Source organism: Ogataea haglerorum (genome assembly GCF_019207285.1).
Source record: "Ogataea haglerorum isolate 81-453-3 chromosome Unknown 81-453-3_NODE_17_length_200138_cov_96.082680, whole genome shotgun sequence".
Classification (NCBI taxonomy): domain Eukaryota; kingdom Fungi; phylum Ascomycota; class Pichiomycetes; order Pichiales; family Pichiaceae; genus Ogataea; species Ogataea haglerorum.
Window position 1 is genome coordinate 1 of NW_025065167.1, and position 13336 is coordinate 13336.

Genomic DNA, 13336 nt, shown 5'->3' on the forward strand with positions numbered 1-13336 from the left:
ACGTCTTTCTCCTCTTCAATCACTGTTCCAGGGTAGCCCACGCCGTTGATTGGCTCATCATCCTCAAAAAACCCGTTCGTGTCGACCAAATACTCCCAAGTTTTTGGAGTCTCGCTATACGCATCAGGATATATTTTTGGCTTGAAGAGCCACCCCGCCACCAGCTCCTGCTCACCTCCTCCCTTCCTCTCCCCTTCTACTTTTACCTTCTGCTCTTTTTACTTTCGCAACTATATCTTCATATTCATACCCTATTTCCCGCCCCGCTATTCACGGATAAATTGTCTCGTTCTCTGACACCAATCGCAGTAGATCATCTATGTACCCATCGGTCAGTCCACCGGCCTCTAGAAATGTCGCAGACGTCCGTAAGTCTCGCAAAAGCTTGAATGGTGTCTCGTGCGTCAGACTCTGAATATACCGCTCCACAAATTCCTGCCTCTCAGTGTCCTCACTGCCCAAGTCCATCCCACATCCAACTGAGGCTTGCGGAATATTTTCATGCTCAGACGCCAAATATCGCGTCGTGATTGCACACAGAAGTTCCAGCACACGGCATTGAGCTTCCACCCGCTGTGTCGACAGTACCCTCAATAACCTGATGGCCCGGTGCACGTAGACCGTAATTTCCTCAGGTGCAATGCGAACAACCCAAGCAGAGTATAAAAGGCACACCGCAAACGAGCTCACCATGTGTGCACAACCCCAAAAGCCGCCTGCATCATGCTTCTCAACAAGCCCCCAAAAAGACTCAATTCCGGCTTTGGCATCCGTTAGGCACACCTGCGCCGCACTCTCTGCGATTCGCGGAAAAGATGGAGACGGCTGCGACAATAGCAATGAGTACATAACATAGTGCACCCTAAGCTCTAGAAAAAGACGTTCGTATCTTGCCTCATAAAGATCCATCACAGATTCAAGCCAAATGTCAAGCTCCTCACGCAAATGTCTCGCTGTGTTCTTCACCACCTCTATCGCTAGCGTGGGACGCCCTTTTCCTCGAGCAATATAGATGCTCTCCAGTATATCTCCTCCAATGCTCCGCAGCTTAGTAAGGAGGTACAAAGGCTGAAAGTTGATGTGTTTGTACACAGTACTTTTGCGAGACTCCTCTGCAGTGAGCGCGTCTCTGTCACTAAATTTGGGCAGCTCCGCATCAATAGCCTGACTCCGAATGCTTAATACTCGTCCGGTCTGGACCGCCACCTGACGTTCAAACATGAACGCACACCACCAAAGCCTGTTTCGACGCTCTGTAGTCGACTCACCAATATCCCAGTTTGGATTATATCGGTGACACCCCAATTCGATGCATAAGGTCACAACGTGTCTCGTAAGCTTCCAGAGGTTACCAGTGGAATCGTTAGATATCAAAGACCAAAGAGTAAGCATTTCTAGTGACTCAATGAGTTCCTCCTGGCTTCCAGAGCCAGTGGCCTCAAAATACTTGAAAGCAGAAGCAAAATACTCCCGCGGTAAATTGTCATCCTTTAGCTGCTGATAAGTTTTCTTGTTCTGAGAGCAGTATGAGGCAATTGCCAAAACCATAAACAATACGTACCGTTCACCTGGACCAAAGGAAGCCATAGATCTATTCTTGAGATCTGAGATAATTTTTCTGACGCGTGATATATCAATAATCGGGTAGAGAACATGCACTTCATCAATATAAGAGATCCACAGGTAGTCGATAATTGTGTGGTTGGGCAACGTAGCATATACAGCATTTGCAAACGATGACTCGTGGAAGGCGTTAAGATTTCCGTTGTTTAAATCCAACGACTTCAGTCCGTGGAGAGTGGACACATCAACCTGATTAAGAAATATCTGCAGCAGTGTTGTACCCGTAGCACTACCCAGGTAACTGCTGTACGTTCCGCTACTGTTGTTATTAAGAGATCCAACTTCAGTGACAATCTTGTCTATCTCCGTATCCTGCCGGTGCACCTCATGTTTTCGCCTTTTTGGTGGGTCTGCACCGCTTAATACTTCTGCGCTACGCATGCTCTCTTTCAAGCGATCGTTTTCTTCTTGCAAAGCCCGAAAAGATTGGAAACTATAGCTTGCCATATCCGTGATATCACAAGAGGCACCTCGCTTTAAACAGCCACTACAGCTCGGCAGGCTCATGTCACATTTAATTCTTTTAGTTCTGCACCTACTACAGGCCTTGATCGTAGCGGGCTGAATATAGGGGATATCGTTCATATGACTATCTTGTTTTTAATATTTTCCGCGATGATTCTCGTATTTCCCCAAAGCAGAAAATTTATAGAATTCAGTTTTTGCACAACATATATGCTATTTATATTTCACTAAGTGTTGAGAGCCTAGACCTAGACGTATTCTCCAGACTCATTTGTTCATATCTAAGATTGATCCTTTTGGTCAATGGACCAGAGCAGCCGTTGCCAATTAAATGGCCATCGACGGATTTCACATGCACTTGCCCTGCGAAGGTGCCAGTACAAAAGGCTTCCTCAGCGTTATATACGTCTGTAAGGGTGAAATTGGTCTCTCTCACCGTAATACCTTCTATCTTTGCGCAGTCAATGGTCTTTTGTCGGGTAATACCACGCATAATATTATCTTTCGTGGCAGTCCAAAGCTCACCATCCCGCACAATGAAGAAGTTCGTTGCGTTGCACGTTTTCACAAAACCGTTGTTGTCCAACATCAGAGCGCCATCAGCACCCACCATACTGGCAGATATACTGGCTGATACATCAGTCGCTTTTGACAAATGATTCCACTGCTCGTCTTTCGTGTCCGAGTTACCCCTTCTTACCCAACTTGTGATAAGACTAATCCCTTGCTTTTGAGAATCGGGGTCAATTTTTTTGTACTCTGGAATGATGATAATCGTAGCTTTGCCAATATTAGCTGAAAGACCTTGATACGGAGTTTTTTTGAGTCCCCTAGAGACTACCAATCTAATGTGCACATTAGTGTCCTCGCTCATTCCTTCATTGGCATCTATTGTGTCGTACAACAGCTGGAGCATCTCTTTAGGTGTTATGCCGATGTCAATCCACAACGCATTGGCGCTCTCGTACAACCTTTTAAGATGCTCTTTTGCAAACTGGATATTTCCCAACTTTGCTCTCATTCCTTCCCAAATTCCATCTCCAAGGAGAACAGAGGAATCAAAAACTGAAATGTTTGCCTCTGCTCTGTGAAATATTTCGAACTTCATAGACATTCCATTTCGGATACCAATTTTAATGTTTTCATTTCTCGGGTCATCCACAAATGCGTGATCTGGGCTTGTTTTTGTCATCGTTCTAAATTTCATCATTCTTTAGGATACTTATATATATTATGTGCTAATGCTAATCTTTTTCGGACTCCTGCGTAAAGTAGCGAGAGGAAAAGTTTTATTACAAGCTTTCAATGATTCGGCACCCGGCACCGCATGCCGAAATCTGGAAGATAAAGATTTCATATAAAGATTCTATATCAGGGCAACCTACGCCAACCGAAACCAGCTGGCATGGGTTCCTTAACAGAAAAGAATGTGGACGATACGTGCTATCAGATAGATAGCAACACAGAGAATGCTGTGGATTACAATGCCAAACTATTCAAAAGCTTCGCTGAACAAGAAGAAATTACGCTTCTGATGAAGGAAAATCCATCTATTGCAAGACGAGTTCTTTGGAAAGTGGACTTATTTATTGCAACTAATATGTTCCTTATTGTCTTCTTGGAATTCTTGGACAAAAACTCGCTGGGATTTGCTGCAGTGCTTGGATTAAAAGCCGATACACACTTGGCGGGAAACGATTACTCTAACTTGTCATCAATATTCTATTATGGCTACCTTCTTGGAGAATTCATTTCCTTTTTCTTGATTCCGAAGGTCAGGATTGGAAAATTTGTGTCCATCAGCCTTCTTGTGTGGGGAGCACTGTTGATGTGCCTTGCAGCTTGTCAAAGCTTTGGGTCTCTGTGCGCGGTCAGATTTCTGCTTGGTGTTTTTGAGGCTTGTATCCTTCCAGCATTTATGATCATTGCTTCGTTGTGGTGGAAGAAAGAAGAGCAACCTTTGAGGAGCACGCTATATTTTAACACGTTGGCAGGTATCTTGGGAGGGATATTTGCGCATTTGATTGGCCTCATCCACGGCAAGCTGGCTACATGGAGAATTCTGTTTTTGATTTATGGTGCTGTCACAGTCGTGTATGCCAGCTTTTTGGTATTTTTATTCCCTGACAACATCGAAAACGCGATCTTCTTGACTCCACATGAAAAACAAGTTGCTTACCTGCGGGTGATAAAGAATCATACCGGGAGCTCTTTGCACAGTGATTTCAAACTTTATCAAATCAGAGAAGCTCTCCTAGATCCAAAATATTATATCTTGTTGGCCTTCATTATCTGTCAGGCGATCACAAACGCTGGCATTACAAATTTTAACACTCTGATTATCCAAGGGTTTGGGTTTAGTGCACTTAAAACTACGTTGATGGCTACCCCACAGGCAGCTATTGCCTTGGTGGCTGGAATATTAGTCTCAGTCATATGCTTCCTGGTTAAGAATGTCCGCTGCGTTTTTTGGGTCTTGTGTTCCTTGGTAGGCTTATCAGGGGCACTTATTGTCATGAAAGTTGATTCTGCGCGTCATAGAGATACTGCGTTAGCGGGAGTCTATTTAATGGGATTCTACAATATTCCATGGACTCTGATGCTAGCTCTCGTCTCCTCGAATGTGTCTGGAAGCACAAAAAAAACATTTATGTCTGTTTCCGTCGCCGTCTGGTATGCCGTAGGAAATATTATTGGGCCTCATCTATTCAAAAATAGTGAAGCTCCTTCTTATCCTATGGGAATCAAAGCAATGGTTGCTTCCTTTGCAATAATGGCTTTCACTGGGATTCTCTATTTCTGTGCTTTATTCCTAGAAAATCGATCTCGAAGGTCATCCAATGCCCAAGATGTGGATATTGTGGTTGACCTCCATAATGCAGAAGATGAAAATTACAAGGACGTTACTGATGGTGAGAACAAGAACTTTATATATGTGTACTAACTTCGAGAATACGGAAAAGAGAACAAAACCAGGTTTCTGTTTGTCTTGCAGGTACGTAATATATAAACGGCTACTCTCCTGGTAGCCTCAAAATCTTGCGCAAGATTTTTATAGTTTACTGCCGAGATCCACCATGCAGAAATGAGATGCAACTTTTTGCTGAATGCTTATCAAATTATATTAATCTCTTATCGCTGATCTATAAGTTGAAAACCTGTTTCAAAAGTGAAATAAGCACCACAAGATTGAAGAATTACTTGTTGATCTGTCGCGAATTGCAGCAGCTTTCATCTTCGCTTCAAAGCAAGTTTGTATCAAGCCGCCAAAATGCGGTAGTAGTACAAACGCCAAAATTTGTCCCAAAAAAAAAAAAAAAAAAAAACAACCAAAACTATTCAGCTTTATGTGCTCTTATAAAACTCATAATCGGTGTATCCGTGTGCCGGATCTGGTGCCCAGTAAAAGGTGTTTCTGTCATAGTGAGTCAGCGGCCAGTTGTGTCTCAATCTCTCGACCAAGTCTGGGTTCGAGATGAAATAACGACCAAATGCAATCATATCAGCAACGTCATCCTTAGTGTAGGACAAAGCTCTTTCTCTATCGATCGCGCCTGCGGCAATGAACTTGGTACCGGAAGGTTTCAAGATATCTCTAAAGATCTTCAAACTAAATTGCTGTTTGATTGAAACTTGTCTCTCCAGGTTCTTTAGCTTCTCAGCCTCTGGAACAACAAAGTCACTTCTAGGGTCAACCATGTGAACATATGCAATTGGACTAGAGAATTTGACGAGTTGTTCGCAGACGTACGACCAGTGTGCGTTAGGATCAGAATCATAACAGTCCTGGAAGTTTCCGTAGGGGCTGAAACGAACACCAACTTTCTCAGCACCAACAGCTTCAACAACGGCCTTGATCACCTGCAACGGGAATTTGGCCCGCTTCTCGATGCTTCCACCGTACTCATCATCGCGTGTGTTAATATTATCCATCAAAAACTGATCCAACAGATATCCATTAGCCGAGTGGACCTCAACAAAATCAAAGCCGGCAGCAATAGCATTCTTGGATGCTTGGACGAAGTCGTTGATAACGTTTGTGAAATCATCTCCGACCATCTTCCTTGGAGGGAAATCTTTGTACAGCATCCCAGTGCTTGCACTAGCGCCTTCCAAAGGCTTCGAAGTAGAAGAGAGAGGCTGCACTCCTTGTATATCAAGGGCGGTTGCTGCTCTACCAACGTGCCACAGTTGGCAACTGATGTATCCACCCTTAGCATGAACGGCATCGGTGACCTTTTTCCATCCCGCAATTTGGTCTTCGGCCCAGATACCAGGAACACCAGCGAACCCACAAGCGGTGATAGAGATTGGGCTTGCTTCCGAAATCAGAAGACCTCCTGAAGTTGCCCTTTGAGAATAGTATTCCACAAGCAGGTCGTTCGGGACATAGTACCCATTTGATGGTGTGGCTCTGCATCTGGTCAATGGTGCCAAGACGACACGGTGCTTCAGCTCGACGCTCCCGACTTTGAGCGGTTGAAAGAGTATAGAGTCAGACATATCGTTAAAGCTCAAAAAAGGCGAAGGGTGATATATATAGTGTTCTAGAATGAAATCGCCGATTTGTCAGAGTTCTAGCAAAATCTCGGAGATTTTTTGCCGAGGAGCAAAGTCTAAATAGGTTTACCAGGGCTTCTCTCACAGCACGGAACCAATTCCAAAAGAGAGCGTCTCCGCTATGACATTCCCGCCTTCATAATTTGTACCTAGAAAATCTACCACTGCTACGGGAAAGCTCGGCAGATATATAAAAGTTAGCACATCAGGTCGTAGGCCCCTTAAGGATTGATTTTTTTCTTTTTTTTTTTTTGTTAGCATCTATGCAAGATTTATTAAAACTGGGATGGTTTCCGGTAAACATTTCAACGGTTTTTTAATAGCACGTGATACCTTCTTGCCAGCCTTCGTTAGTATTCCCATATTTGCTGCTCTGCTCGACCTAGATTTGTTTTAGCTTGAGAGAAATGGCCCACAGACATCGATTTATTTTATCTACCTCAAAACCTTCTTTGCTCCTGAAAAATCATCATTATCTGAGTTGAATGCACTTGTCATTGGACCCAGACAGGTCTAATCTTGTCCTTGAAAACGAGGATCAGGTTTTCGCCAACGTGAAATAAGCAAAAGATTGTGTCCATCCTTTCAATGCCTCCCTCGATTATTCAAATAAGGATTCTTGGATTTCGTTTCTTTTAGTTGTGAAAGGGGTGCGCAAAATTGATATTATATTAATATTTCGTTCTCACCAAAACCAAGGCTTTCTCCGCGGGAAGAAGACAGATTCCAAATTTGTGTCTTTTTTCTGTAGGGTCTGGATAATATAGTGATAAAGTCAATTGTAGAGAATTGTCCAGCAATCTATTTTGAACTCGCCGATGATGCTGACTGTATACATTGACCTGCTTCAAGTTCATTAGAACTGTGCCTGGAGGTGCGTTTTCACCCTCAAGCATTTGACTACATAGTTTGTTTTTCTCCGATTCCACATCAGTTTCTTCAGCTCAATTGCAGGCTTCTTCTTAGTTGTGCCCACTGGAAAGAAGAATGGAACATAACATCATCAGTTCAGAGTAACTAAATTATCAGGAGCGTTTCTTCTTGTTGTTGGTTCGACTCAAGTCATACATGGCTTCGCCAAAGCGGAAGTGAGCTGGTGTTTGCCTCAGATACATACCACAACCAAAATCGGGACTGGTGTTATGTTTTACGTGCTCATATTTAAATGTGTCTGTATTATCAAAAAACCAGCAAAACCAAATAAACATCAGTCGAAACTGTTTTTCCTCTCCCCTGTTTAAGTGGTTAAAATTACAAATTTCCTTCCATTCTCCGTCTTTTCAACTGGATGGCTTCAGTGAAAGTTTTCCGCAATTTGACACTTCAGTAGGCATCTTTCTCGGAAAGAAGTTAGCTTTCTACAGCCCTTGATTCAAAAAAGAAAAAAGAAAAAAGAAAATATAAAAAAAATGGTAGCAAGATTTTGCCCATTTTCTGCGCAGTCATTTGACTGGCAATGCTCACAATGAACTGCTCATGTTGATCATCACAACAAGCATAGTCTCTGACTGTACGAGAATGTCTTGTTGCTACTTTGTTTATACGTAATATGGTGTATCATGTCTATTTTCTTACTCTTCTATAAACACCGTTGCATTTACAAGAATGTGTGTCGGATATCTGTCAGACTATTGATAGCTTGGAAGGGCTTGGGTACTGCTATTGGTTCATCTATAATTGGAGTTCCGAATTCATTCAAAGCGTACGCAAAGTCGTATCTGCAGCTAAACGTGTTAACGCACTTTTTGGTTTGCTATGCCCTATGTTGTGCCCAAGCTACTCATGATGCTCTTCAGTACAACCCCAGGGCCGACAGTCACCAGAAAAAAGGTGCCGATGATTACACAGTTGAGGAACCATAAACGGGCTGCGTTTGAAACGCAGCTCTTTCATATGATCAGTGTTTAACTTCCTATTTAGATTTTCAATTAACGGATAAAACTGATTAGCCTACACATGCAAGATAGCGTACAAATTACTACTGATTAGAGAATATTTTCAGCTTCATTTTCTTGTCGTCCAGAATTATTTTGGAAATATTCTCCCAATCCTTCGATCAAGTGATTTCCACTGAGATCGTAAAATTGACGAAACCCGTCTTGAAAGACTTCCTGTGAAAACCATTCGTTCCAGTCAAATTGATCTTGAACCTCTACATTGACAAACGATTCTTGGTTTTTCCTTCTTTTATGCTGTTCGCCAATACTCAAGTGTTCTTTGATGGCATCTGACACTGTTTCATACAGTGACTTGAATCGCGAAAATTTGTAGTAATATAAGCAGGCTTCCTGCATCAGATTCAATAACCCTTCTGAAAATTCGTTGATTTCTTTTGAATCAGAGTCCAATCTCCAACAACAATAGATCATTGTTAGACCAATTGCAAGCATATCGTGCAAACACGTGGGCGTTACTTTCCAGCCATTGGTTATCAAATGCTTATAGCATTCCATGCCCGCAATGCATTTTGCTTTACATAATTCAATGGTGGCGCCGTCCGGATAAGGAAACGACGGCGAGGGTCTATTCAAAACGATCGACACGACACAGTATCTCACCTTTAACTCATAATAGCAAGGCAAGTTTAGAGGCACCTCGTCGTTCACTTGCCTCATCCACGAATCCAGTCGCTCTTGTAAGTTAGTTCGAATAGATCGAAGTTCGTCATCTTTCAAAAGTGGCTGAGCTCCCAATTTCCTGGATATATAAACTGTTTCAAGCATATCTCCAGCTATCTCACAAATCCGGATGAGCATTATGCTTGGCAACAACTGCACATGATGATAAGAAGTGTTCGCACTCACATTATAGTCGTCGTTAAGAAGCTTTGGCAAAGGTGTGTCAATTGCTTGATTTCGCAAAGAAAGACCCCTTCCAAACTTCATAGCAACCGTTCTGTCAATAATAAATGAGCACCAAAATAGTCTGTTTCGTTGTTCGTTTCGTTGCTCTCCAAAATTCCAAGTAGGATTATATCGGTGTACGCCAAGTTCCATGGCAAGCGACATACAAAAACGGCTCAAATACCAAAGATCTCCATTATCGTCTTCCAAAGCGTCAGACTCTAGCTTCCACACAACCAGCAAAAGTAGTGCCTGTAGTGAATTTTCAGATCGGTTGCCTAAAATATTCTCGAGGTACTTGGAGGCTGTGTTGTAGTACTCGTTAGCTGTAAAAGGATTTCGTATAGCGTCCTTATGCGTAAGCTTGTTTGATGCAATAGCTAAGATCATGAAAAAGGTATATTTGTCGTAGCGTGACATATTTTGTGGTTGGCTGTAGATTTTTTGTTGCAGCGATTGCAGCTGAGGGATACCATGAATCGGGTAATACATTTGTAGGGAATCAATATATTTTAATAATAGTAGTTTTGACAATCGCTGTGAGGGTAGCGCAGCACAAGACTGCGTCGCTTCTGAGTCAAAGTTCTCAAAGTCGTTAGCCTTTGATTTTACCAACTGGTTATTAAGATTTAGCTGCTTGAGAAATAACCGGGCAAAATTGAGGCCTGTAGCTGCACCTATGTACTTTCCGGCATTCATCCCATTTGTTACCACTAGACTGCCGACCTCATTTGCAGCATTCTCAATCAACTTATCTTTACTAGTTTGTTCAATTTGTTCAAGCAAACCCTGAACTGTTTTGTAGCTGTATCCAATCTCGTCTTCAATGTTACATTCAACGTTGGCTTTTAGACACCGGTGGCATTTAGGCACATCTCCTGAACACTTGGGTTAGCTCCACGTAAGTTGAACGTACCTTCACTTTTTTGAGCTTGCAATACGAACAAGGTCTCTCAAAATCTGGCTTAGGAAGCGTAATCATTTTATCTGAAGATAGATGATTTTTACAAAAAAAAAGTGAGGCTCACACTAATTAGGAAACACATTTTTCCTCGTGATAGTTAATCTCGGGGAAGCCGACAATGCAGAAGATACAAAAACTTGTAGGTCCTTAGAAAAATATATGCTTACAATCACCACGGTAGAAACACACACTTGTGGGGAGCCATTTAGGGTTGTTACTGACGGGCTTCCCAAACTCCTTGGCCATACTCTTTTGGATAAAAGAACATATCTTGAGGTTAAGCATGATTACATCAGATTATCATTGATGAGAGAACCAAGAGGTCATTATGACATGTTTGGAGGATTTCTTTTAGATCCGACCGAGGGCGGAGATGCCGCTGCCCTGTTTATGAACCCCAGTGGCTATACAGATCAGTGTGGCCACGGCATGATTGCAATAGTCACTCTTTTGATTCAGCTTGGAAAACTACCCCAAGAACGATACCGGTTGAAGCCAGATTTGATGCAAGTTAGACTGGAGACAACTGTTGGCATTTTAGAGACAGAGGCATGCTGGAATGGTGAGAAAGTCGAATTTGTTAAATTTAAGAACACGCCTGTGTGGATACTTTATAAAGATTTGACCATCAAGTCTTCCTTTGGTCAAATTACGGGAGACATTGTTTTTAATGGAGCATTCAACTTTTTTGCAGAGTTTGACTCAGGTCAGCTTCAAGTGAAACCTGAAAACTCAGCTCGTATCATGGAGCTTGGTGGAGAGATTAAACAAACTATACAAAGTATGGGATTGGAAATATCGAATAAGGACTTTCCCCAAATTACGGGACTCCATGGTGTTGATTTTATAAACTTGAGAAAAAAAGATGCATCAGACGACTCAAAGCCAAATCAGAAATCTGTTCTTGTATTCGGCTGTAAGCAAATTGATCGTTCGCCTTGTGGATCAGGGACCGCTGGAAGAGTAGGCTCCTTATTTTTAAAAGGAAAGATTTCCTCAGAGCATTACTTCGTCAACGAATCCATCATAGGTTCGAAGTTCAAGGCTAGAATTGTGAATACAACAGTCAAAGCTAATAGAGATAGCAAGCCAGCCTGTATTGTCGAGATTCAGGGCCAGGCCCACTTGCTTGGTAGAACAGAATGGTGGCTTGACCCCGACGACGTAATTGGTTACAACGGATTTATTATACATAGATAAGAGCTATTTGTTATCTTTTGTGCATTTTCTCGCTGAACCCTAGGAGAAAATCTCGCTACGCCCGAAATAAAGTTCTGAAAAACTTGTTGCTAAAAGTTGTGGCTTCAATATGGCTTTCTCTTGGAAACTATATAAACCTAATCTCATACCTCTGCAGCTCCATGAGATTGTGAAAATATGACTGAAAAGGGTACACACACTGAGTCTGTTTTGGAAAATAATCCCAGTTACGACAGCAGCCCTCAAGCTCTTGCCGAAGAGTTAAGACTCAATAAACGAGTGGTTACAAAAATTGATCTCGTTGTTTTACCATTTCTTGTGTGCACCGTCTTTTTGCAGTTGCTTGACAAGAACTCCCTTTCGTATGCAGCCATTTATGGGCTTAAAACTGATAACAATTTGAAAGGTCAAGAATACAGCTGGCTTGCCACGATCTTTTATCTTGGATATCTATTTGCCGAAATACCAGTGTTCTTTTTGCTACCCAAAATTCGAAACCTTGGTCGCTTCATGTGTATTTTAATTATGGTTTGGGGTGCACTGCTAATGTGTATGTCTGCCTGTCACAACTTTGCTGGCCTTGCTACTATTCGTTTGTTTTTGGGTATATTTGAGGCTGCGATCCAGCCAGCCTGCATCATGATCTCTACGACTTGGTACACCAAAAAGGAGCAACCAATTAGAATGGCTTTATGGTCCAACACGTTTGCGGGCGTCTTTAATGGTATTTTTGGGTATGGAATTGGTCACTGGGGAGGACCATTGGCAATCTGGAAATATATCTTTCTCGTGTATGGTGCCGTGACTGTCACTTTTGGCGCATGTTACTATTTTGTTATTCCAAATAAGATTGAGTCCGCTTGGTTCTTATCAAAGGAAGAGAGGCAATGTGCGATTGCACGGACGGCAACCAACCATACTGGTATCCACCTGGGACGAAAACAAATAAAGTGGTCGCAAATATTGGAATCCATATATGACCCCAAGTACTGGCTGCTAGTGGTGTTCATCATTGTGCAGAATTTCATTAATGCAGGAATTACCAATTTTAATACGTTCATCATAAAAGGTTTTGGTTACTCAAATTACAAAACTATGCTTCTGGCCACTCCTCAGGCAGCAGTGGCCATGGGAGCTTGTGTCATAGTGGCCGCAATATGCTATTTTATCAAGAACATAAGGTATATTCTCATCTGCATGACTACCGGTGTCACAATGGCAGGTATTATCATGCTCTGGAAAATATCACCAGAAAAACACAGAAATACCTGTCTGGCAGCGGTGTATATCTGTGGGTTCTATAATGCTCCATATGTGCTGACGCTCTCTTTGATTGCCTCTAACAATAGTGGCGGCTCCAAAAAATCTTTCAACTCTATTAGTGTTGGCCTGTTCTACGCTCTTGGAAACCTTATTGGCCCTCAATTCTTTATTGATTCTGAATCACCAACCTACCATACAGGTATAAAGGCAATGCTTGCAGCATGTGTCATTATGTTTTTTTGTATCATTTCGTACGCTATTCTCTGCTTCACAGAGAACAAACGGAGAGATAGCAGGTACGCAGCGGAAGGCGGTGTACCCCTAACAGTTGAGGAGCTCATTCAGATTGGAGAGGAAGTCGATCAGAGCGATATGACAGACGTGGAGAACAGACATTTCCGTTACAGCTTTTAGTAGT

The 13336-nt window shown here is 42.4% G+C and overlaps 7 protein-coding genes across 7 annotated transcripts; 3 read left to right on the forward strand and 4 right to left on the reverse strand.

Moving 5' to 3' along the window:
- Positions 1-270: 270 nt before the first annotated feature.
- Positions 271-2208, reverse strand: KL911_004884 (uncharacterized protein; the record flags this gene model as incomplete). The annotated part of the gene is made up of 1 exon (XM_043200224.1): positions 271-2208. The coding sequence occupies one exon, from the start codon at positions 2206-2208 to the stop codon at positions 271-273; it is 1938 nt and encodes a 645-aa protein (XP_043052243.1).
- A 97-nt stretch (positions 2209-2305) lies between these two features.
- KL911_004885 (uncharacterized protein) lies at positions 2306-3280 on the reverse strand (the record flags this gene model as incomplete). The annotated part of the gene is made up of 1 exon (XM_043200225.1): positions 2306-3280. One exon carries the CDS (start codon positions 3278-3280, stop codon positions 2306-2308), a length of 975 nt encoding a protein of 324 aa, XP_043052244.1.
- Positions 3281-3493: 213 nt separating this feature from the next.
- KL911_004886 (uncharacterized protein) lies at positions 3494-5032 on the forward strand (the record flags this gene model as incomplete). The annotated part of the gene is made up of 1 exon (XM_043200226.1): positions 3494-5032. One exon carries the CDS (start codon positions 3494-3496, stop codon positions 5030-5032), a length of 1539 nt encoding a protein of 512 aa, XP_043052245.1.
- A 401-nt stretch (positions 5033-5433) lies between these two features.
- On the reverse strand, positions 5434-6591 carry KL911_004887 (uncharacterized protein; the record flags this gene model as incomplete). Its single annotated transcript, XM_043200227.1, has 1 exon — positions 5434-6591. The coding sequence occupies one exon, from the start codon at positions 6589-6591 to the stop codon at positions 5434-5436; it is 1158 nt and encodes a 385-aa protein (XP_043052246.1).
- A 2042-nt stretch (positions 6592-8633) lies between these two features.
- Positions 8634-10701, reverse strand: KL911_004888 (uncharacterized protein; the record flags this gene model as incomplete). The annotated part of the gene is made up of 2 exons (XM_043200228.1): positions 8634-10369; positions 10647-10701. 2 exons carry the CDS (start codon positions 10699-10701, stop codon positions 8634-8636), a joined length of 1791 nt encoding a protein of 596 aa, XP_043052247.1.
- A 60-nt stretch (positions 10702-10761) lies between these two features.
- On the forward strand, positions 10762-11655 carry KL911_004889 (uncharacterized protein; the record flags this gene model as incomplete). Its single annotated transcript, XM_043200229.1, has 1 exon — positions 10762-11655. The coding sequence occupies one exon, from the start codon at positions 10762-10764 to the stop codon at positions 11653-11655; it is 894 nt and encodes a 297-aa protein (XP_043052248.1).
- A 177-nt stretch (positions 11656-11832) lies between these two features.
- Positions 11833-13332, forward strand: KL911_004890 (uncharacterized protein; the record flags this gene model as incomplete). Its single annotated transcript, XM_043200231.1, has 1 exon — positions 11833-13332. One exon carries the CDS (start codon positions 11833-11835, stop codon positions 13330-13332), a length of 1500 nt encoding a protein of 499 aa, XP_043052249.1.
- Between the last annotated feature and the right edge of the window lie 4 nt (positions 13333-13336).